The sequence below is a fragment of the Misgurnus anguillicaudatus genome, unplaced genomic scaffold (assembly GCF_027580225.2).
Source record: "Misgurnus anguillicaudatus unplaced genomic scaffold, ASM2758022v2 HiC_scaffold_27, whole genome shotgun sequence".
NCBI lineage: Eukaryota > Metazoa > Chordata > Actinopteri > Cypriniformes > Cobitidae > Misgurnus > Misgurnus anguillicaudatus.
The window spans coordinates 957,926-983,697 of record NW_027395277.1 but is presented as its reverse complement, the minus strand read 5'-3'; the positions used below and the strand labels follow the sequence as shown (position 1 = coordinate 983,697).

Here is a 25,772-nt window from a genome sequence, read left to right as displayed (position 1 = left end):
TATTAGGGGTTCCCAATAAGTGCGTTGCACAGGGGAATAAAGTGGGTCGCGCAAGTAATTTGTTGTGCATTACACTTTAAATATATAAAAACAAACTGTTGTTGTTCATTAGTTCACGCGTTTATTGTGCTTGGACACTGTATGCGCAAGCAGCGTCGTTACAATGCGGATAAAGCTTAATGGACGCATTTCTGGAGCCTGTCTGTCTACCTCAAATATAACATATAAAATATATATATATATATTATATAATAAATAAATATATATTATGATTACTTTAGATTTTAGCTTTGATTAGTTTTAATGTGGAAATTGTGTTGACCTTAGGAGACTATAAGCAAGCGCGCAGTTTGTTTTGAATGTTTATAAAGAATATGGCATGCAGTTGCCTCAAAGTTATAAAACATTAAAAAACTTCGATGCAAAGTCGAATTAACATTAACAATCCTAATTAGTTTTATATTTTTTATTTTACCCGATTTATTTATGCAGCTAAAATACTTGCCGGTAGACTAAGATTTAACGGATATGAAATGCACAAATGAAATAGTAGGATTCGCTGTACAGCTGCCAGTTTCACCAACTCCATCACCCAAAATATATTTTTTAAATAGTTTCTTAATCCTGTAACATTTAATAGTTCGCAGTTGATGTCCCTTTGGAAAACATCATTAAAAATCTAACAACCATCAGTGTAATGATGTCTAATTATGTGAATGTTTTATTCTTTAAATATAAAAATATTTGCCTAATTAAACACGGAGTGTTTTTTTTACAAATATTTAGTTATATAGACTGCAATGTAAGCTTTTATGAAAGTGATGGCCCCTAGTGGAGTCATGTGGGATAAGGTATAGCTAAGAGCGCTCCAGACCAACCTTACGAACGTATGACTTACAGAAGTGATACGTAACTAAGAGCGTTTCGGAAAACACGTATTAGCGATAAGGTACAGCTTAAGGTACAACTTAAGAACGACGTAGCGTTAAGGTAGTTTCGGAGAACGCAGCCCAGATTCAGAACAATTATCAAAACATACACAGAGTTTAAAATAAGTAAATAACATTTTGGCTTCAGTTTTTTTTTATAAATTGGGTAAGTGTTAATACATTTTTTATACTTTTATAAACTTATTATTTATATTTTATTAAAAGACATATTTATTTTTATTTTTTGTGTAATATTAAACTGTACCTGTCAAAATGATTTGCAGCAGTATGTTATTATCTTCAGGTGGTTGTTATCTCAGAGAAACATACCTTGGAAATAACATACCATGAAAACATACTCTAGTATACTTGAGTATTTACTAGAAGTAAAATTCCTATATATCATATTGTTTTGAACCTTAACATAGTAAATATTATAGTATACTACAGTATTTAATACAGTTGATCAATTTACTATAGTTAACTTTTTCCCCGCCATTGACGAGTTATCTCGTCAATTAAGCGAAAACATTTCCCTGCCAATGATGATTTCCTGACGAGTTTTTACGGTAATCTGTAATTCTGCTATTATCCACTAGATGGCCTAATTATTACCCAATTTATAAAAAACTAAAGCAAAAACTAATTTAATTCATTTTAAACTCCATGCAAGTTTTGAGGATCACTTTAAAATGTGATTTCTAATAAAAGTCCTTTACAAAAATGCAATTATTTTAGCTTTTTGCTCAAAATTTTTGAAGAAAGCTACCCATGTTTAAGGGGTTACAAAAAGAAAACAAATGAAGATGGGATTGAACCTTTTTTCCTCATTTTATTTTTTTGTTTGAAAGCAGATGGTCTGTTCTTTCATTTGATATATTTGCATGTTTATATATTATTTTATATAGGAGAAAATTTTCCTGGAAATCACAAAAAATGCTGTCAGCAACTTTTTAATAATTAATTAAGTTTATTAATTTACTGTAGTTAATACTACAAAAATAACCTAGTTAGCATAAACAAAGTGACTTTAGTAATTACAAATACTAAAAGTATACTACAGTATTTTTTCATGATAGCAATTTGAGCTAAACAATGCAACAGGAATTATGTTTATTGATAGCATCTGTTTAAAGTCGATGCGAGTCTGCGATATGCCCGAGTTAAACGCAGCGTAACTTCATGCAAAGGCGCAGTGATGGTATGCATCGACTGCTAATGGGAATCTAGCCAGCGAGGCTCACGTGTGTTGCCTTTCAATGCAGTCAGATGCCGCTGTCAAGACGACACAACTACTTGTGACAAAGAATACATGTGGACCTACCATGATTCAGTGACTGTCGGTTTGAATGCCCTTGAGTCGTGAGCCGTGAGCCCCGTTGAGCCGCGGGTCCGGACTCATAAAATGAATAATGGAGCTGTCCGTGGTGCTGAAACACTGTGTTGGGTTATATGGCTTGTTTAGTCGAGTAGATAATCTCTTGTAATTAGCTGTAGATAAAAAGAAAGCACAGTGTGTGTTCAAAACAGGTGTTAGGTGGGAAAGAAATGATGGGAAAGGAACAGGATTAGTGGTTTTGGACGCGGCAGGCTTACAGAGATGATTTGAAAGACTGATTTTGCAAGTACACACCGTTCTGTGCAACCCATGGTGTCTTTCTCTTTTTTCCCCCGAAAATTGCTACCAGCTGTATGGAAAACTTTAATATTTATATATATTTTTTGTTCATTTAAATACCGAATTGTTTAGTTTTCTCGGTTTATGCTGTGTGGCCGTGCGTGTAAATGAAGGATTTTGATGGCAAACTTTGTCTAGGGGATGTCTGTCGTGCCCAGGAGCATCGGATTTTAATTGAGCTGTTCTGCTGTGCACGAGCGCAGATTAGATCTGGGATGGAGTGTGGTGTGTGTTTTTAATGCATGCTTTGTGCCTGTGTCTATTCTGTTTGCACATTCAGTGCTGTCTAAGAAATTTCGACATGCTTTTAATGAAATGAATGAGCTAACAGCGATGTTGGTGTGTATGTGTGTGTTTGCTGTACTGGACAGGCTTTGACTTTTGTCTCAAAAGGCCTGGCGTATCGTAAACGCAGTTCAAGAAATAATGAGTTATTGGAACGCACGCGAGCTCATGGCGCTTTGCAGAGTGGGTTGGTTATGTAATGATCTCTAGTACGTTCTCTGTGGTGTGGTTGAAGAGTGGATTTAAAAAATGAGTATTGGTGTCAGTGTTGGAGTGTTTGTTTGTGTGGTTGATATCTACTGCATGATTTTGTGTGCTGATGGGAATATATGTGGGGAGGGTGGGGTGTATGGATCTGTGTTTGGCGTCTCTCTCCAGCCTGGACTCGTGGCGTTAACCTCGGAGAGAGAAAGAGAAAGGTGCGTGCATTGGTCCAGGTAAACGCAGGATAGTATAACAGGTCATGGTGAACCCCAAAAACGGCCCGCCTCTGACTGTGTGTGTGTGTTTGTAGATGTATACATGTGTGTTAGTGAGGCGCTCACCTGTACCTGTCATATATCCTTCTTCTCGTCAGCTGTGTTTGCACCGTGGTCTCCTGTTTGCTGCCCCCCAATCCCTCACACACACACACACACACTCACACGTCCGTGCCCACCACCCCTTGGTTGCTATGCCAACAGCCCACTTTCGAGGTGAGAGCGCTTGGAAGAGCACATTCCAGATGTCGGGGGAATTTGGGCTCCTTCTGCCCCCTACTGGTGACTCCACACACCTGCAAGCTGCCGACTGCAGCTCCTCATGCGAGCCGTTTATATCTGCAGATCTATAAACGAGCCTCATTGCAGTATATACTGTAGGCCTACTTATATGATATATGTGTATATAATGCATACATCATATGCAAAAAAGGAAACATTACATTTTTGTGAGTTGTTTATATTTTTGTTTCCATAACAGTTGGCTCATATCACTTTATACATTTATCATAATTTTGTCATCCTTATCTCATTGCAGCTTTTCAACTTTGTAAACCTTTAGTACCGTAAACCGTAAATTATTTAACATGTCCCGAAGCGGCAACAGAAATATGATAAAACAAAAGATTTTTGATATAAGAAATAATTAGGTTAGATAATTAAGTTTAACCAAGTAAACCGTTTAGTTCTGATTTATGGTGGCGAGTTTAACAGCGTCATTTTCCTTATGCAAAGCGGATTTGCGTCCATATATGATGGCGAGAGAGATTACGTTCATATTTATTTTGATATGCATGATGACATCTCAGTAAAAAAGCGTTTTACTTAAGTTATCAGGCAAACTTATCAATAACTCTGAATGAGTTATTCAGCTCTCAGATACGTGACTGCATGCACCATTTGTCTGCCATAACGGCAAAGACAGACGGAGAGATACAGAAAGAGATGATCATGTTCTTTGTTCTTATTTGACCACTAAGGTAGCGTGCACACCAAAGTTTTCAATTGTTTCCAATGGAAGCGCCGCACTTTTCAAAAATGCCAGCAGCTGGCGGGTTTTGTGGGCTGAGCGCAGAGAATTAGAAAAGCTCAACTCGTCAATGTCACTTCTCACTCGGCCGTCCAATCACAGTGGAGGAGAGGCGGGACAAATATCACAACAACCAACCGGCGCATCGGACAACGACTGATAAACAAAGCAGAAGTATCATAGCAACTAATGCGCTCAGCTGAAAAATGCTAGCAAGCGCCTACATTTGGCATCCGCCTGCCGTTTTCAGCTGTGTTTAAAGCTTTGGTGTGCACGCCACGGCCCCTTATAGTTCATCTGGCTCTCTCCGGTACACAATCTGTGGTGCTATAATTTTCAATCTTTGGACGCAAATTATACAGCAATTTTCACAGTAGAGTCGATGTTGTGTGATTTTTGTACATAAAATATTTTCTAATAGTTATTTTCGGAACGAGGTTTATTGAGGTTCTTCTTGCAGCGTATTGACTTGCTTGCTGCCTCGTGTGCAGTTACAAAAACGTCAGCGATCTTTAGCGTTTCTGTAACTTAAAACTACTTGTAATTTTGACTAGTAAATCTGTAATTAAGTTGCTATGGTTACCTCATATTGTACGTCAGTGCAACGTCCATACCATATTTTCCGGACTATAAGTCGCTCCAGAGAATAAGTCGCTTCAGTCAAAAATGCGTTTTGAAGAGGAAGAAAAAAACATATATAAGTCACTCTGGACTACGTCGCATTTATTTAGAAAATAATTTCACGAAATCCAAGCTGAAGAACAGACATTTAATCTGGAAAGGCAAATTATTCAACTAAACAATAGCACAGAACAGCAGGCTGAATAGGTCTACGTACATGTTAAAGTAACATAAACAGTTATTTACACGATACAAAATAGCATACAGAACATACCTGGGAGGTTGAATACGCTAAATTAAAGCAACACTATGTAGTTTTTTTACCTTTAAATAATGTCTCTAAAATTATTTCAGTGATAAAACAACTTTTAACTGGACAAATTGTACAGTTGCTGCAACCTGAGCAGCCTCCTAGCTGCTACAAGCACGCTCTGAAAGTGGCGGTGGAGGGTAGAGCACACAGCCCCGCCCCTCCCCCTGCCTACAGAAGAGTGTCTGATACCAGGCACTGATGCGCTTTTCAACCACATGGGGGAGCTGTAAGTCATTTTACATGGAAACTACATAGTGTTGCTTTAACACGACAAACCAAGTCAAGTTCAAAAAGGTCCCAAAGTCATTCCACATCACTGAATCCATTGAATTACATAAATACAGGAGCAGCATAGAGCGGACTCTCACGGCTGTAGACGGTAATGATTTCTCTTGGTTCATATAAATTAATTTTGACATATAAGTCGCACCTGACTATAAGTTCCAGGACCAGCCAAACTATGAAAAAAGTGCGACTTATAGTCCAGAAAATACGGTATATACAACAAAAATATATATATTTTCAAATATAATTTTAAACATATTTCAAATAAAAAATAATGGCCAAAAACATGTAACGTTGTATGTAGCTACATAAATGTAAATTTTGAAATATGTTAACGAAAATGTATTTTTCACTAATATATTTTTTTGACATTTTTGGTATATTTTGACATATAAAAATAATTATGAATAAATAAAAATAAATATATTCCAAAAATAAATATGTTTTTAAGCATTTATATTTACGTCTTATTTGAAAAAACGTACAAAATACTTGCAAAAATATACTTGTACATTTTGGCAAGAAAACATAGATATTTTTTGCCGTATGGGTTGTAAAATAGTAAAATAGTGAAATAGTTTTTGAAATATATGTTAATATATGAAGGTTAAAACTTTCACATTCAAAAATATATTTATTACTTTCTACAAAATGTATTTAGCATGTATTTAAAACATATTTTTGGCCAAAAATTTTTTTTTGACGTGTTGGGTGTTAATAAAGGTTACAGTGAAAACAATAGTGATACATCAAAAAATCTAAATATGATACCAAAAGCTCTTGGTTTTGTGCTATGGATGTTCTGAACTTACATCTTAATAACATATGGTAACACTTTATTTTACGCTGTTTTTTGTTACACATGTTACATGTAATTATTATAGTAATAACAGTTAATTATGCATAATTACAAACCCTAATCCTAACCTCAACCCTACAGTAAGTACATGTTGTTGATGATTATTACTTAGTACTTAAATATATAATTACAATGTAACAGTGATGCCTTAAAATAAAGTGTAACCTAACATATTGTACCTTTTGGGTCATTCAAACGATTGAAAAAGCTGTTTAAGTGTTTTTTGTGTGATATGTTCAAATTTTTTTAGGGTGAATTGTCACCCTATTTTTTTAAATTTTCATCTCTCCACCTGTCCTTTATTTCTTCAACTTTCACTTCATCTCAGTGGCAGCTAAATGTGTGTGGGTTAAATAAAATGTAACCAGAGCAAAAACAGATTTAGCCAATCAGTGATGCATTTTCCAATTAACCAATTACTGATTGACTTATTTAAACAGATCATGAATATTCATGAAGGTATTAATATAAAGATTTTAAACCCCTTCCTCTCTCCCCTCCCTTTGAAACTCTCATAGCTAGCTACAGTATGCGTCTATATTTGTCTGTCTGTCTGTCTGTCCTGCTTTGCCTGCTATGTTTTTGTGTACAGTCGACAATGTCTGTGTGTCTTCAACATTGAAGCTGTGTTTCCACCATCAGTTCGGTGCAATTTGAAAAAGTGGCAACATCGAGAGAATGTTTTTCCGAAACAGATGTGTTGACAGACAGACACTTTATGGTTTGTGAGTAAACCTCCCCGCCCGAGCTAGTTATGTCCTCCTGGACCACTTCCGCTCTCCTTAGACTGGTGGGGATCCATCTGTGGTTGGTTATTCATTTAAAGGCACAGTTTACCCAAAATAGACATTTGGTTATCTGTTTTTTTCTGCATGTGGGCATGAAAAGGAGGGGTTTAGCAGAATATCCAAATGGATTCAATACTTTTATAGTTTTTACTATCCAATTGGAGTTGAAATTGGTATGTTTAAAGGATTAGTCCATTTTCTTAAAAAAAAACCCAGATAATTTACCCACCACCATGTCATTCAAAATATTGATGTCTTTCTTTGTTCAGTCAAGAAGAAATTATGTTTTTTGATGAAAGCATTCCAGGATTTTTTTTCATTTTAATGGACTTTAATGGACCCCAACACTTAACAGTTGTAATGCAGTTTAAAATTGCAGTTTCTAAACGATCTTAAACAAGGCGTAAGGGTCTTATCTAGCGAAACGATTAAGAAAAAGAAAAAATATGCACTTTTCTTCTCGTCTTCCTCCGGTCCTGTGACGCGCCAGCGCGACCTCACGTAATACATCATCACGTCAAGGTCACGGATAACGTATCGAAACTACGCCCCAGTGTTTACAAGTGTGGAGAAAGAGGACCGTACCGACGTTGTTGAATGTCGCATGATGCTAATTAATGTCTTTGTGTCAGTTTATTGTTTAATGGTGCGCAAATGTGCGTTTCATATATGTAACACGTGAACTTTCGACGCCATTACGCAATTACGTAAGGTCGCGCTGGCGCGTCACAGGACCAGACATAGACGAGAAGTTGTGGTTTAAAAGTGCATATTTTTTCTTTTTCTTGCCAAAAATGACAATCGTTTCGCTAGATAAGACCCTTATGCATCGTTTGGGATCGTTTAGAGTTTTTTGAAACTGCAATTTTAAACTGCATTAAAACTGTTATGTGTTGGTGTCCATTAAAGTCTATTTAAATGAGAATGTTTTCCTCAAAAAACATAATTTCTTCTCAACTGAACAAAGAAAAACATCAACATTTTGGATGACATGGTGGTGAGTAAATCATCTGGATTTTTTTATTAAGAAAATGGACTAATCCTTTAAGATATGGATATGTACATAATTTTACTTAAATGTTTTACTGTTGGTGAATATAAATAAATTAATCATATTGCGATTGTACCGTACGATATAAAAACTTTTAATGGAGCCCACTTTTTGTCCTCTTGGCATTGTGGTCACCATCCACTGTCATTGTATGAAAAATTGGATCTGGGATGGAGATCTAATGGGTTGGATATTTTGCCAAATATCTGCTTTTATGTTTCACAGAAGTAAATACATTTCTATTTATTCGATCGATGAATGAAAAATGACTTGATTTTTTTGGGTAAGCTATCTCTTTAAGGCAAAAACATTGCAAGACAATCACTTTTATTTGGATTGTATTTCCCTGCCAGTCTAAAGACAGAAAGTTTGACTTTCCTCCGTGTCTCTCTTTCCCTTCCTGTTCTCCGTGTTTTAATGTTTGTGCCATTACTGTGTTCCTCTACACTATTTGTTTACTCGTTCTCTATTTTCTCTTTTTCCAGCTTTCATTTTCTCTCTCTTTAAAGCTTCACTTCTCTCTGGATAAACACACTTTCTCCTGGTCTGTTTGTCTTTTTTGTGTTTCCTTTCTTTGTATAACTAATCTAACTCTGTGTGTGCTTTTGTTTAACTTTCGTTTCTCTCTTTCTCTCCTATTGACCAAACTCAAGAGTTTCTTGTCTTTCCAGGCCTCTTTCTCTTTTCTCAGCTGTGCTGGTTTGGTTGACGTCTCTCATGGTTTTGTTTGACTCTCCAGTCATGCGAATAACCTTCTGCCTTTGTATCGCAGATAAACGTCTCTCTTCCGCCTTTCAGCTGTGACTGTCTCAGTTGTCGTCTGTTTTTGTCTGTCGCCTTCATCGCTTTTTTATGTTCGTACAGTGTCTCACTTTCTCTGTATGTATCTGTATATAACTGATCATCTGTTTTCTTTCAATTGCGTCTAATCACTAAGTGTCACTTAGACTGTCAGCGTCTGTCTTTCTTGTTTTTCACCCTCTTTGTCTGTCTCTCTTTCTTTCCTTCTCTATAATTTTGGCCCCTTACTCTGGTCCTATTAACTAGTTCAGTAGTTTAGTCAAACAATAAAGGAATGTCAAAGGGAGTTCAGCATTCGTGGCATAATGTCAAAGAAAATAACTCAAATAAAACATCATGATTACAGTAATGCACTTGTTGCTAATCTAAAACCGCCCACATTGTGTAATACCGTATATTAAACAGACTGATCTCACAGAAAGTCGTGTTGTAGTCACGAAAAATTGTATTAAGTTATTCGGGTCCATGGCACGAAGTTCAAATTTTTTTGTGCCTTAAGCCAGTGGTTTTCAAGTTGGGGGCCGCGAGATGGTGCCAGGGGGGCCCCAGTTTTATGACATTTTATGAAATACAATAATTTATCATGCATTCTGTGTAATTAAACCTAAAAAAATAAGGCTACTAACCAAAAGCAATACTTTTTGTATAATTTAATGTTTTTTTATGGCCGGGACTTTAACGAGTTAATTAAGATTAATTAATTACACAGAAAATAACGCGTTAAACATTTTTAATGGATTTTAATCACACTTATTTTTGCACCACTAAACATTTCTCATTGGATGAGTTTCGCAGACCGATTATACTGGAGCACCAACTAGCGTTCATGACTACAGACAACAACAAACCACAGTGAACATGAACAAAGAAGCTGATGAGATCGCTTTGGTTGGCCCCGTGGATGGGAATTTTTTTTATAAAAAAGAACGGATGGAAGCATCGATAAGAGCATGGTTGTGTGTAAGCTATGCATCAAGGAATTCACATATCACCGCAGCACATCGAGCCTCAAGTATCATCTCAATGCAAAACATATAGCAGCTAGCGTGGACGTTAGCCCGACTCCGAGTACTCCGAGACTTGGTTGAACAAAAATAAACAATATTTTATTGCTTAAGCTTATGTATTCAGTCATTATTCATGGTATACTAAAAATCCATGTGAAAAAATAACTTCTCAATGTTCTCAGGTCAAATATTTATATGTGATTCAAATGTGATTAATTTCGATTAGTTAATTACAAAGCCTCTAATTAATTAGATTAATTTTTTAATCGAGTCCGGGCCCTAGTTTTTTTAATTAAAATGTTGAGTTTTAGAAAAAAAAATCTGTCACAAATTTTCTTTGGGGGGGCCGCGAAGGAATGCACCATACACAAGGGGGGGCCGCACGCTGAAAAAGCTTGGGAACCACTATCTTAAGCATTAATGTCTTTTTTGTGTCACTCGCACAAATTTCTATAAATAGTTTATCATATCCGTTGCACAACTTTCTTTTTCTTTTATGTATTGTTTTCTTTTTGTTTTTTTCCTATTTTCTTACCATATTGACTTGAGGTTAGAATCACTTTCTGTTAGATTTTTAGACATCCTAACCCAAACCCCAACTCTAACCACAACTTCATGCGGGAAAAGTTTTAAAAGCAGAAGAAAAACATGTAGAAACCAATACGTAAAAGTATATCCAAACCCCAAATCTAACCCCAAGTGACAATGATTTAAAAATAGGAAAACAAAATGAGAAAACAATACATAAAATGACAAGAATTAGAAAATCGTGCCACTGACAGGCAAAACATTTTATAGAAATGTGACACGACAAAGACATTCATGCTCAAGGCACAAAAACAAGCTGAATTTCGTGCCATGGACATGAATAAATTAATAAAAAATTGTGACTATAACACGACATTCCATGAGATCATGTTGATATTAAACGCTATACTTTAGGGCTGTTAAAAGATTAATCGCGATTAATCGCATACGAAATAAAAGTTTGTTTTTGCATAATATGTGTGTGCACTGAGTGTAATTATTTTGTATATATAAATACTTCAATACTTCAATAGCTTCAATGCATTTAGGGGTGTGGTCATGGTAAAGACAATCTCCTGAATGGGCCGACTGATTCAAGCTGATAGAAGAGCAACTTTGACTGAAATAACCACTCGTTACCACCGAGGTATGCAGCAAAGCATTTGTGAAGCCGGCACAACACGCACAACCTTGAGGTGGATGGGCTACAACAGCAGAAGACCCCACCGGGTACCACTCATCTCCACTACAAATAGGAAAAAGAGGCTAATTTGCATGAGCTCACCAAAATTGGACAAAGACTGAAAAAAATTGCCTGGTCTGATGAGTCATTCAGATGGTAGAGTCAGAATTTGGCGTAAACAGAATGAGAACATGGATCCATCATGCCTTGTAACCACTGTGCAGGCTGCTGCTGGTGGTGGTGTAATGGTGTGGGGGATGTTTTTTCTTGGCATACTTTAGGCCCCTTAGTGCCAATTGGGCATCGTTTAAATGCCACGGCCTACCTGAGCATTGTTTCTGACCATGTCGATCCCTTTATGACCACCATGTACCCATCCTCTGATGGCTACTTCCAGCAGGATAATACACCATGTCACAAAGCTCGAATCATTTCAAATTGGTTTTTTGAACATGACAATAAGTTCACTGTACTAAAATGGCCCCCACAGTCACCAGATCTCAACCCAATAGAGCATCTTTGGGATGTGGTGGAACGGGAGCTTCGTGCCCTGGATGTGCATCCCACAAAGCTCCATTAACTGCAAGATGCTATCCTATCAATATGGGCCAAAATGTCTTAAATACATACATGCATGTGTGTGTATTTATATATACAAAATAATTACACACAGTGCACTCACATATATTATGCAAAAACAAACTTTTATTTTGTATGCGATTAATCGCGATTCATCTTTTGACAGCCCTAGTATAATTCAAACTTGTATAATAAAAACTCCACTCGCTGACCCTACTTTGATTGTAAGTGTCTTACTGTAACCTTTGGTTGAAATGATTTACTGCAGTAAAAGACATTATGCCACACTGAGTCGATAAAATACCTAGAACTACTGAACCCAGAACATTCCTTTAAATAGATTTTTTACTCCAGCAATCCCACTTCAGACGCCGACCCCGGAAAATGAAACGGATTGGTCTATAACGTGATGGCTTGTCATGACGGCTTCATGCGTTGGCAGAGAGCTGAATATTTTTGCCAGCTTACTGTTTGACACTTTGTTTGTTTGTGTTTAGTTCTTCGGGTCTGTTATGCACTGACGTAACATTTTGTCCCAAAATGTGTTTTTTTTATGTGTAACAGGAAATGAATAAAAGCTTTAAACTGTGTGTTTATTTTTTATTCGTTATGGCTTTTTTGTTCCCACAATCAACGGTAATACAAATCTTCATATTTCTGTCCATTTGTGCTGTAAATTTTCTGATCAAGTTTGTCTGAGCCGATACTCGCAGCTCGCCTGGGTCACTTGGGTTTGATTTGTTGGATTTAGTGACCAGATGCTAGATAAAAGCATTGAAAGAGAGCCACATAAAACATCACAGGTGGTTAAAGTAGTCTCTCTCTCTCACTTTCTCTCTCTCTCTGCTTTCTTCCCTGCAGTAGGAATATGGGGAATAAGCCAGCAAACAGTCCTAAGGGTCACCCACCAGACGCAGACGGTCATTCTTCAGTATCTGACCTTGCAAATTCTCTTACTGGAGACATGGTGATGGTAGGACAGTGTTTTCGTGTTAAGTGGACATTTCACAAGACTTTTTTTAGATGTCAAATAAATATTTGGTGCCCCCAGACTATAGATGTGGATTTTGGGGTGTGTCCTTTAAAATGCAAATGAGCTGGTGTCTGCACTAAATGGCAGTGTAGTGGTTGGATAGTGCAGATTAAGGGCTGGTATTATCCCCTTCTGACATCACAAGGGGAGCCAAATTTCAATGAGCTATTTTTTCATATGCTTGCAGAGAATGGTTCACCACAACTAAGTTACTGGGTTGATCTTTTTCACGTTTTCTAGGTTGATAGAAGCACTGGGGACCCAATTATAGCACTTAAATGTGGAAAGAGTCCGATTTTTGTGATATGTCCCCTTTAAGTCTGTATGCCCTAATTTTAAACCTGTACAGTATGCGTGTGAGTGTTTGGTGTCTAAGATGAATAAAAGTCAGTTTTTATTATAATGTTCTCCTAAACTTTTCACAGTTGTCTCCAGGGTCAGAAGACGATGATCATGAAGGACATATTAGCGAGAAACTAGGTCGGATTCAGTTCAGTTTGGGCTACAGTTTTCAGGACACGACTCTCACAGTGAAAATCCTCAAAGGTCAGGACCTGCCTGCTAAAGACTTCTCCGGGACCTCCGATCCCTTCGTTAAAATCTACCTGCTTCCTGACAGAAAGCACAAACTCGAGACCAAAGTCAAGAGAAAGAACCTCAACCCTCACTGGAACGAAACCTTTCTATTTGAAGGTATGTCATGTGTTTATTTAATACTGTAAATTATAAATTACTGTAGATAAAATATAAAAATGTCAGTTTCCAGTTGCTTGAAACCATTTATAGAAATCTGTTTAAGTGAGGGATCTTATGAATTGATGTTTTACATAATAAGAGTGTTAATTATAGGTAACACTATATGTTATATCAAATACAGTATTCACACTTGGAAAAAGCCACACATGTAGATGCTTTAAATATATAAAATATTCTCAGGAAATAATTGATAAGTCTCACACCCCTCAGGGTTTCCATATGAGAAGGTGCGGGAACGAACGCTCTATCTTCAGGTGTTGGACTACGATCGGTTCAGCCGTAATGACCCAATTGGGGAGGTATCCATCCCACTGAATAAAGTAGAACTTGGACAGCTGAAGACATTCTGGAAGGATCTGAAACCCTGCAGTGATGGCAGCGTGAGTCACTTGATGCTTCTGCTTTTCTGAATTTTCCGGAGGAGTTAATGGAGAGAAAGTGTCACTCCTACATAGAGAATAAACCTGCTATCGTTCATTTCAGAACTTCATCCACCCATTCTAGAAATCATTTACCCATTAAATCAAAATTCCTCTACTGTCGTGCCTTTCCAAATCTGCATCTTTTTATCTATCATTTTGCAAAATGTCTAAAATGCTCTTGTTTATGTCATGATAATATATATAGGGACTGGAAGTTACAGTAAGTTTTTGGTATTGAAGATACAACATCCGCCCCGGTTTCATGCTTGAGGCTAGTCCTAGACTAAAACATATCTTGGAGGTTTGGAGGACAGATTTACAGATTTTAAAATATGCAGCCAAGTGCCATCGATTTTTTTTAAGATACACACCAGTAAACAAATTTTTCTGAGGCATGTTTATAAAAAATGCTTAAACGTTTTAATTTAACTAAGGCCTAGTCCTGGCTTTAGCTAAGTCTTCTCTGTGAAACTAGGCTTATGTCACATTGTTTAACTTATGCTTTTTAGTTGTGAAAGTTCATGTATATATGCTGTTTAGCTCTAGGGCCAAGGGCATCTGTGAAAACATTGAAACCAAAACAAGTATGGGGTCCAGAACAGACCCTTGATGCACCCCTTATAGATCTTGATGACAGAACACAGCATTTTTGTTCACAAATGCAGTTTATTCTTATTGAGTGATTATGGTTTGTAATGCCTGTTGTCTGATGTCTGTGTTGTAGGGAAGTCGTGGAGATCTGCTGCTTTCTCTATGTTATAATCCAACTGCCAACACCATCACTGTTAACATAATCAAAGGACGTAATCTCAAAGCCATGGACATCGGGGGCACCTCAGGTACACAGAGACAGACAGAAACAATGTAGAAATACACAAAAATACCAAGATGCATATAAATGCATATGTATAAATGCATACAGAATGAAATATCACTCTTAACGTAGTTGCCCATGTATTGAATTGTTGCATGTCATGTTTTTCTCTGATTGGCTGTAGACCCCTATGTGAAAGTGTGGCTAATGCACAAAGACAAGCGTGTAGAGAAGAAGAAGACCGTGACCATAAAACGCTGCCTGAACCCTGTTTTTAACGAATCATTTCCCTTTGACGTGCCCGCACACGTTCTCCGAGAGACCACCATCATCATCACCGTCATGGATAAGGATCGACTAAGCCGCAATGATGTCATCGGAAAAGTAAGAAAACACCTCTTATGCTCGCTCTTTTACCTGTTTCAGATAACTAAAGAAAAGCAAACATGAATTTGTGTTGTTTATTTTCCCAATACAGCGTGTAAAAATTATTGTATTGTCTTGAATATATAATACTTTGTTTTTTATAAATGACTACGTAGATACAAAAGAAGATTTAAATTGCATCCCAGAGACTTTGCAAATTCACTTAAATGAATCAATGAATCTTCTTTTATTGAAATGAACTAATGAACTGTCTGAATGAACTAATGTTACTGGGAAAGATAAAGCTAAAATTGAATTAAGTAGCTTTTAGTTTGTTACTGCTGAAAACTCAACCCATTGTTTTCTTTACAAAACTCCTTTTTCAGATCTACTTGTCATGGAAGAGCGGACCAGCCGAGGTCAAACACTGGAAGGACATGTTGAGCCGGCCGCGTACTAATGTGGCACAGTGGCACGCCCTCAAAGCATAATTCGCCCCTCAACATTTCCCATTTTTCCCAACCCCATTTGACCCGAACCCCGTCCTTATGCACAAGACTAACTTGCTGCCAGACGGCACAACACGGGTACTTTAGCCATCCACTCTTATACCCTTTAACCTTCTGTCTCCGGTGTTTTTCCTTTCCCGACGTCTGCCTCATTTTACTTCCTCATCTGGTAACATGTAGTGTAAAAGCCCGCCTATCATCCAAGTTGTCTCTGTGACACAGTAACAAATCATTTCTACTACCATACACAAACAGTTCTTTATATTTTTTGCATTCAGGTTTGGGACCTGATTAACAAAGCTAAACAAAGCCATTTGAAAAAGCACTTGAACCGTAACTACACGTTACCAGGATGTTTTTCCTTCCTCTTTTTGTTTGTCTACCCACAATTCCCTCGCGTCCCTGATCTGTGCTCACATCTGAGTGAGACTATCCCTCATGTCATCCAGCGCAATCGACCACTTCGTCTAGACCCCGGAGCTCACGGGAGCTCATTTGCCAGCTTTTAAATTGGCCACTGCTGAACCGGATCAAGTCGCAGGAACTCTGGGAGTTGTATTTTTCCAGGTCTCAGACGTCCCGTGCGAGTGTATCGGCCTCGGAGGGCCCTTGTAATTAAAGCCATGAGGGAAATGACGGGCCCTCTTTCCATTAGCAGTCTCTTGTTTTTTATTTACGTCTCCATTTATACTTGTTTTTATCAAAATCCCAGTCCTCTACGAGTTTTTTCCACATCTTTCACACTTGACTGGATTTTCCGTGTATTTTTGTTGCATTCCGCCCTCACTTGAATCTCCGCCTCTTTTGATCTCTTCCCTCGCTTTTTTTCTACGTAAACGTTCCGATTGGTTCAGCGTGAAGCTGTTGTGACATCTTACCCAATCCGGAGACTTGCTGTACGAGACGGCGAATGGACTGCATCGTATTCTCTATTTTCCTTTTTATCTGTGGTTTCTCTTTATCTCTGGCACAATTGTAGTGAAATCCCTCTTTTTCCCGGGATCCCTCGTTGTTCGTGTGCTGTGAGTGACGTGTAGTAGATCCCACAGAAATAGAGTTTAACTTTTATCACCAGGGCGGAGAAGTGAAAAAGGATCGTTCCAGGTCTTCTGGGATTTTTGGGAAGTTCAGATGGAAGGGAAAAAAAACATCGTTTTTTATAAAGAAAGACGTTTGAAGAAACCAATCAAAAATGTTCTTCCAGACCTGCTGTGAAAATAAAGCAAAAAGTCGATTTTTCGCGCCGTGTGCACCATATAGTTCCCGCCACACTTTGCTCTAGTGATGTGTATTTGTGTGTGTATGCGCGCTGATAGCAAATATCGTCTTTGGACGAAATCCTTCAGAAACACCTGCCTTTATTCATGTGTGTTTGCGTGTGAGACTGTGTCGACGGTGCTGTGCAAGCTGAATTTCACCCCAAAATCGAAAAATATGAGATGATATTTTAAATAAAATCGTTTTTCGCATTGTTAGATTATTGTCATGTCAGTTAAGCCTCTTTATTGTAAAGTAAGTTTATCAAGGCAGTATATAAAATAGTAAATTTTGCAAATTAAAATAATTATTACGACAATTGGGGTCGAAAAGTGCTTCTTATGATATAATATGTTGAAAACGTATCTAAAATATTATATTTTTATTAATTCATTGATTTTGGGTGGGAATATGACACAGATGGGTGTTGCGAGATTCTTCCGTGTGTATTACGGCATTAATGTGTATCTTCATTGATGTGAAAAAACTCAAAGTGTGTGAATATCCGGTTCAATTTTCCCATGGCCTACTTTTGTCTTATTCTGAGACTTTCATGACTTTCTCCTGTGTAAAAAGGGGATAAAAGTGATCTGCACTTTTTAATGGTGTAACACTGAGAAATATGGTAGTAATTGTTTATACAATAATAAATCGTTTTTGTATTTTAAGGGAGGAGCGTTTTAAAGAAGAAGCAGCGAATACTGGGGGCTGGACTGGTCTCTCTCTCTCTCTCTCTCTCTCTCTCTCTCTCTGTTTATATGTGTAAGTGTGTATACATCTGCTCGTGGCATTATGAGATGTGTTAGCATAAGGTGTGGCATTTCCATTGAGAGTGATGTTGCCATGGGGTCACTATGGGGACGTAGTGACTTTGCATTTGGGTAGACGGTCTCAGTCTATTGAAAGCTTTTCTAGCTTTTTGCCTGTGGCGGTAGCAGGACACAAAAGCCAAATGTGTACAGTCATTTCCAACCAGAGCTGTCAAATGAACAGATTTAGGAAAGTATCCCAGCAAGCAATTTTGCATTTAAAAGATGTCTAATAGCTGTCCAATCACAGGCCAGACGTTGAGGCAAAATGTGAGCTGTCAGTGAAAATTTTATAGATGCCCAAAAACACATTAAAAAAGAATAAATAAATAAATGAAAGCAAACATCTTGTAATCACTGTTGCTTTGCTTACATGATGCAATATCATCTCGCAAGTAGTTTTGGCAAAAACCACGTGTAACCAAATTAAAGTTTATTTTTAAAGTTATTCATTGCTGGATTATAGTTAACCTGGATGGGAAATTGATGGTTATTGCTTGCTTGGTATATATCTTTTAGACCACAGTTATGGCTGGAGTCTTCGTGCGATCCATAAGCGCTTGTTCAAAAGTTTAGTTCATTTTTATTAGACGCTACACTTCAGAATTCAATGAGTTGCTTCAGTTGCTTTGTAAAAAAGTGTTTTGACTGCTAAACTCGTGATGAATACGAAGACATTAAAAACAGTTCAGTAATGACTCGGACTGGGACGCCGCGCTTTTGTTAGACAGTATTTAAGACTCCGCAGTACTTCTGCTTTGAGCCGAAAGCCATCTCAGATCACTGGAGCGTTTAATAAAGCACTTTCAGACGCTCAATGTTATCAGATAATAATACAGTTTAAATTTTGTGTTTGTGTTCTTCATAGCTTAGCCTTTAGCGAACACGAATAGTGTGTATGACGCAACATCTGCTGAGTTTGTGTGCATGCACGTGTGTGTATGTTTCTGCATGTGTGTGTGTGTGTGTGTGTTTGTGCAACTACGTGTATTAAGGCTTTATTGAGGTCACCTTGCTCTTATTCCTATCAGCCATTCTGTATCATTCCTGTGTTTGTGTTCAAGAGTGCAAGTGTAAAAAGTAAACTATGTTATGTTTGTATAGTGTGTGTCAGACAGCAAACAAATGACCAGACACTTTTATAATCACATCACGCATAAATAAAACATAGTAATTAGCTACATTTCCATTACACTTTAAATTGCACCATTTGGAATTTCGATTGAAAACATGGCCAAAGGAAACGCCAATTTCGCAAAAATTAAACGCAAAAAAGTTTTTACGCTTGCATGAGGTGGTTTTTCAGGCGATTCGGAAAAGGTGTATTTTACTGCAATGCAATTTTACTGCAATGAAATTATATTTGCAAGAAAAACAGTTTATTCACATTTTCAGGTTACGTGATGCAAGTATGTCAAATAATTATTATTTGAAGATGTCGTGGACTCCTCCGTCAAAAAGCGTGACAGGCTAAAGTAGTCTATTAAAAATTAATTTGACGCTAATTTTTAAAAGCCATAAGCACACCGCAGTCAAATGTGCTGTTAAATTTGCTCTAAATATGCTTGTACATTTTATTTCCGGCGTTGTTCAATTACCCGACAATTAATTTAATTTAATTTAATCAAGTAAATTCTTGTCAACAATTAACCGATAATCAATTAACCGTTTACATGCCTAGTACGCGGTATGCACTAAAACCTCCCGGAAACACCCTTATACGTGTCTGCTGCCAGATATAAAAGGCTTTCCTTGCCAATAATGCTTGGATAACACTCCTGCATCTCTTTTGATTTAAAATAATGTACTATTACCTTCAAGAAACACCTATACGTTGCCGCTTCGAAGTAAAATGGGCTTTTTATGTCTCCTTTGGTTGGAAAATAATGCCTAGTGCGGTCGATGTGATATTAACCAACCAATATCAGTCGATGTGATGTTTGAAATGACTTATTGCGAGAGGAAAAAAACTAAGTTTCATTCGCATATTATCGATTAACGGAAACTCCGTCATTTCGCAATAGTCTTTTGTCGACACTTAATTAGTTAATACACTTCCCGCACTAGAGAATTTCTTGTTGCACTTCCATTTTTAAGTTTAATGAACTTGAATTTACAACAAGTTGAATTTCAACTTTCTTAAGGATTTCCGATAAATTGTAAAAATAAAGTTGAATTATAAGTTATTTTATTTTTGATAATTTATAGCAACTCCTTTCTAGTCAAGAAATTGATAAAACTTAAAAAATTGAATGCAGAGTTTTTACAGTGTTTTAAGAAATGTAGAGTTCACTTTTAATTAAAAACAAAATCAGTAAAATGCATTGTATCTAGAATAAATCAGGTTAACGTATCTGGACAATTTTGTTGAGTTGGCACTACTGAGCTTGCAGAGTATTTGTTTTCATAGAAAACTCCAGTCAGCAATAGATCTGAAGTGCGTGTGCGCGCGCGCGTGCATGTGTGTGTTATGGCCACTGACTTCTTTGCTGACCAGTACCTTTTGCTTCGCTCACTTTGTGTGTTTGCACGTGTGTGTGTGTATTTTATAGATATTATGAGTGTTGTGGCTGTTACCGTCACTCCAGATCATTTTCTGCATGAGACTTTTGGGTCATTTTGTACGGAAAAACCAACCTTAATATACACACAGAGGTCCAAAACAACACTAACCTTCTGACAGATGCACTCCAGTTGGTTTTGGCGAGACAATAAAATGGAGTTTTAATCCCCAGATGGCCAGTATTAGGAAATGTAATAACACACGGTTGCAGTTGAGTTGATAAAGCAATAATGTCTTTTCTAACAATCTGTCACAACTCACGTGTCTTTTAACAAAGGGTACTTCAGTGGAACGTTTAGCATCGTAATCTACGACGCCTAAAGTTTGCATTTTTATACTAAAATAAAAATTTTAATATTTCTCGCATTGAGGCACCAAAACAAATATGTCTGAACGGTTTGAAAGAGTGACGCAAAGCATCTCATCTTGATATTTGTTTGTCATAAATATGCAGGGAAAAACAATTAATAATGTCATTGCCTTAGGGACAGAATGATACAAAACAGTTTCGTGGCCAGGAAGGAATATTTATGGCCTGAAAGTTCTTACTTTTCCCATCATCGGCAGGTGTGGCAAAAAATTAATTTTGCACCCTGCAGACAAAGATACAAATACACACAGCGAGTACTCATACAGAGGATCGCTCAATCACATGCATTCGTTTAACAGCTCATTAAACAGCAACAATCATTTTACATTTTCATGACCAAATTATTGTTTTAAGAAAGCAATTTTTTCCCGTCCATGAATATGTCATGGATCTCCCACACTCATTGCCATATGTACACCTACACACACACACACACACACACACACACACACTGAAGAAAGCATCACTGCCGTCCAATTATCTGTTCTTCAGAGAAAAGAGAACGAGAGAGAGAGAGAGAGAGAGGCGGTAAAGCGAAGTTTCTCTAGATGTTTTGCAGTTGGTTGCATCATGCAGGCATTGGTTAGATTCACGGGTGTTTGTTTCAACAGCTGTTATAATGGTGCAGACGTTTTTCTCCCATAGCTTAAGAGATCTTGACTTCCTGTTTGTTTTTTTAACACATTTGTTGGTTCAACTTAAGGTACCTGGTTGGCTTAAAAATTTGTGGTAATTCAACTTAAAAATATTAGTTAACTCAAAAAAGTTGTCGTCAACTAATATTTTTTAGGTTGCATTAATTAAAAAATTAAGGCAACGACAATGTAAAAAATGCAGTGTTTTTTAGGCCATATCGGCCGAAACTTTACATTTTCCATCGGTCTTAGTACACGATGTAACTACAGAAGAGTCAAGTTTTAAACAGGAAAAATATCTTTTTTGAGCGCGATGCTAATGGTCTAATCAGATTCAATGAATCATGCTAAGCTATGCTAAAAGTGCTAGCGCCAGACCCAGAGATCAACTGAATGGATTCCAAAACGGTAAAAATCAAATGTTTAACTCTAGGAACGCTGGAAAATGAGCAAATTTTCCAAAAAAGTGGAGTGTGCCTTTAAGTTAAAGTAACATAAAAACATATGTTGATTTGACAAAAATGCTGCATCGTTTTTTACAGTGAACTTTTAACTTGAAATCCAAAGATATCAAGGTTGTATTTTCATGGAATGTTTACATCATGTAGGACGATTTATCTAGATAACACTAAGGCTACACTTACACGTCGTTGCATTATCACTTTTTATTCCGCGTTTATACAAGCGTTTTGAGGGTATTCGATGTAGTATGCACTCCAGGTGGCTAGGTGGCAATGTGAAGCACTGACACACTTCATTGCTTCATTGTACTCCCAGGTCTTGTCCAAAGCCGTCTGGTTTGCTTCCGAAGAAATTGGCGCATCAACAATTTGATAGAGGTAATTAATGCGCCTTCTCTGGTCAGTAATACTAGCTGTGAATATTTCGTACAACTGCTGGAAAGACTATTTTATATTTATCAGAGCTGCTATGGCAACTTGAAGGTCCGACGTATGGAAATAATCCGACATGTTTGTTGTTATTTTCCTGAACTGGCGCACGTCTGTGACGAAAACGTGTACGCGACGAGAGCCACTGTGAGCAGACTTTTGCGTTTTTACCATATACTGTAAAAAAAGATGGATGACGCGACGTGGCCTCCCTCCATTTTAATGATATGAAGCCTTAATGTCCGACCATGGTCGCCGCCGCCATGTTACGTAAAAACGTCAGTTTGGAGCCAAGGCATGCGCAGAAGGAATCGTCCGTGGAGCCAGAGGCGGAGCCGCAGTATCAAACTTCCGCTCAAACAAACAATTCAACCACGCCAATCATAACAACACGCCCAATTTCTATAGCATCAAATTACTCGCTAAAATGAAATTTATCACACAAATGAACACTTGAACATATATCAGCGTGATAGCAGCTACTTGAAAGGACCAAAAGCATCTTTAAGAAACTTTTATTGGAAGTGTAAATATTTTTTTTATTTAGAGCAGAGTCCCATTCGTTTGAATGGAGAGGGCGGGGTTTATGACTTCTACTGCAGCAAGCCACTAGGGGGCGATCAAAGAGCCTTTTCAAGACTTATGAGGCACACCCGGTTTTCACCCTTTAGACGGGAGCACGACGGTAGAGCATTTTTAAGATTTCCACTCTGGAGGGTGGTTTCACTTTTTTGCGTTTTTAAGCCCCAAAAACGCAGTCGCCGTGTAAACGAAAGCCACATCCGATAAAATACGTTTTTACCCCGAGCATTCTTGTGTAAACGGGGCCGAAATCACAAAAAATTACTTTCGCTGGGTTTTCACATGTATTTGCCCTTAATCTCTTTATGTATTGGTCCTGTACTGTAACGTGTTGAATCCATGTACCTGTGTGGATCCAACAATTTTTTTTGCCTTTCCTAGCATCTGGTCAGAGATTTGAGATTGGTTGAATTCAGGGAGGTGGCTAAAATGACTCAATCTTAAAAATTCAAATAATGAGGATGTTCATGCAATACATCATATCAGATGTTATGATATGTTTGTGCTTTCTCTCTAAAATCACAGTTGGCCTCTTCATTGAATGTAGTGTTTGTGTAAAGTCCTCAGCTCGGATTTATTTGTCCTGTTGTCAGTCAGGTAAACTATCTGATGGGGGACATATAGTCAATACTACACAAACCTTTCTCTTATTGATGGATGACAGATGTAGTTCTCTCTCTCTCTCTCTCTCTCTCTCTCTCTCTCTCTCTCTCTCTCTCTCTTCTACCAGCTCCAGCTTCCTGTCTGCGCTTCTCTTTATCGGTTTAAAGAGCTGGCCGTCAGGCCGGCTTGACTCCTCCCTGTCAGGGTTTTAGTGTATTTACTCTGAATGAAGGTAAACAACGCTACAAAGTAATAATTCTTCTGTTAATGTTCGACTCTGTGTGCGTCCGTATGTGCGTGCTTGGTGTTTTCTTTATCATAAATGTGATAAATGGGAGACGTCTCCCGATTTCATGTTTTGAACAACTTATTTTGTAAATAACCGAGCAAAAATGAAAGAAAATATTGTACATGTTTTCGTTTGTCACTTGTAAGCAGATGCTCTTGACTAACAGTGTGTTGATGACGATTTTGATCATAATATCCGCCCTTCTTGAACGAGGGATTTTGATGTCTGTTGTATTTCCGCAGAGGGGGGAATGAGGTCGAAGGGGAACGAGCAAGAAAATTAAACGAGAAACTGCCAATCGTCTGTGACATCACACTGCCAAACCCATCTCATTAATTACCCACAATTCCAGAAGATGCCCCCTAGACCGTGTCCTAACCAGATGCAACACCACCGAGATCCAAGTCATTTTTTTCATACTTACTGACAAAATAGTCGTAACAGCTGTGGGAAGCATCCAGATTTCACGGTGTGCACAATGCAACAGAAAATAGAAAGCGAGCAAATAACAAAATGTAAAAAAAAAAATTCAGCTCCTGTATAGCTCAATAGTAGAGCATTGCATGAGCAGCGCAAAAGGTCATAGTATCAAATCCAAGGAACACACATGCTGATAAAAAATGTATAACTTTTAAGTCACTTTGGATAAACGCGTCACCCAATTCTTCAGTTTGTAGGATCAAACATGTTGGCTGTAAGCGAAGGATTATACAGCTCTGTTTTTGTTTGCTTAAGTTGTATTTAACCCCAAACATTCGAACGGACGAGAAAAGATTTATCACTAGATCTCATTGCACCTGGTCGGAACACGGTGTCCAGACGCTGATGCATATCGCCCCAGACAAACACGCACGGGTACAAGACCGACTTTAAATAGATCAGGCACAGGCACACATATACAATAGGTGTCGAGCTGGCGTAATGAGAGCACGTTTCTGCTTTGATACAGGTTACAGCTGTTTTGGGATATTAACACAGCCATCGCTCCAAACGTCCCGACTGCAGCCAGATGACACAGATGCACACTTGCTTTAGTCTAGCGTGTGGAGAACACAAACCCTGTCTGCGATCCATATGCCGCTCCCTGCTGTGCTTGGCGGGGTTTATCGACATCTTCCCCCCTCTGGCTCTCGCTCTGAAAATTACAGCCAGAGCCCTAATAACCGAAACCTCCAGGCTTTAGATCCAGATAGGGTTCATACTCGGGTGTTGGTTTTTTATACTGGCGCTTTCTAAAGCAAGCAACACTTTTACTGTTGCTTACCATAGGTTCACACCAGCCATGTTTGAGGCGTCAAATTCGAGTCTACCGCATCTAGTTTGCCGCTTGAACATTTTGAGTTTACTCGCTTCATTTGCGCGTGAAATTCGCGTCATGGTAGGCCCTGTCCCAAATGGTGCACTTCATGTGGACTTTCGGTCTCGTGGACTTAAATTGCGCGTGCACGCTTAGTCTACGAGTCTGTAGGGTGTCCCATCTGTCATTTTTACGCTTTAAAGTGTGCTCATCAGCGCCCCCTTGATGCGGTCTCCGGCGAAGCCCGCACTGCAGCAGGCTTCGCGCACTTTACCAACCCCGAAGTCCTTGCGAAAGAGCTATCAGACCAATCAGACGACGGAAGGGAGGAGTTCACACTGACCGGCAACTTCCCTTCCTATTTCCGGCGTGACGCTCAAGTCTGTCCCAAAACACAACTCCGGTGCACCCACGTGGACTCGCATCAATGGTCCCTAAAGTCTGCACTCTATGATGTCATCAAAGTGTGGACTCTGAGGAGGACCACAAGTCCGGAGTGTGCCATTTGGGACAGGGCCGTAGGGGCTTCTTCGACTCCTCTCCCTTCCTGTAATCACACCACTACTAGAGCAAGCTCCTGATTGGTTAACGCGTCGCGTTTTTCCGCCAAAGTTCAAAATTTTCAACTCGTGCGTTTGCCGCGGCAACGCTCAATTCACGCT

The 25,772-nt window shown here is 38.2% G+C and overlaps 1 protein-coding gene across 5 annotated transcripts in view; it reads left to right on the top strand.

Annotated features, from left to right (window-relative positions):
• LOC141362494 (synaptotagmin-7-like) overlaps positions 1–17,290 on the top strand; it is a 128,119-nt gene extending 110,829 nt beyond the window's left edge. For all 5 annotated transcript variants that reach the window (XM_073864653.1, XM_073864654.1, XM_073864655.1 and 2 more), the window contains 6 exons: positions 12,777–12,888; positions 13,374–13,641; positions 13,915–14,084; positions 14,851–14,965; positions 15,125–15,324; positions 15,693–17,290. In XM_073864653.1, coding sequence (XP_073720754.1) covers positions 12,777–12,888; positions 13,374–13,641; positions 13,915–14,084; positions 14,851–14,965; positions 15,125–15,324; positions 15,693–15,797 — 970 coding nt within the window. In that variant the 3' untranslated portion in view covers positions 15,798–17,290. The remainder of the gene's footprint in view (positions 1–12,776; positions 12,889–13,373; positions 13,642–13,914; positions 14,085–14,850; positions 14,966–15,124; positions 15,325–15,692) is intronic.
• Positions 17,291–25,772: the final 8,482 nt, after the last annotated feature.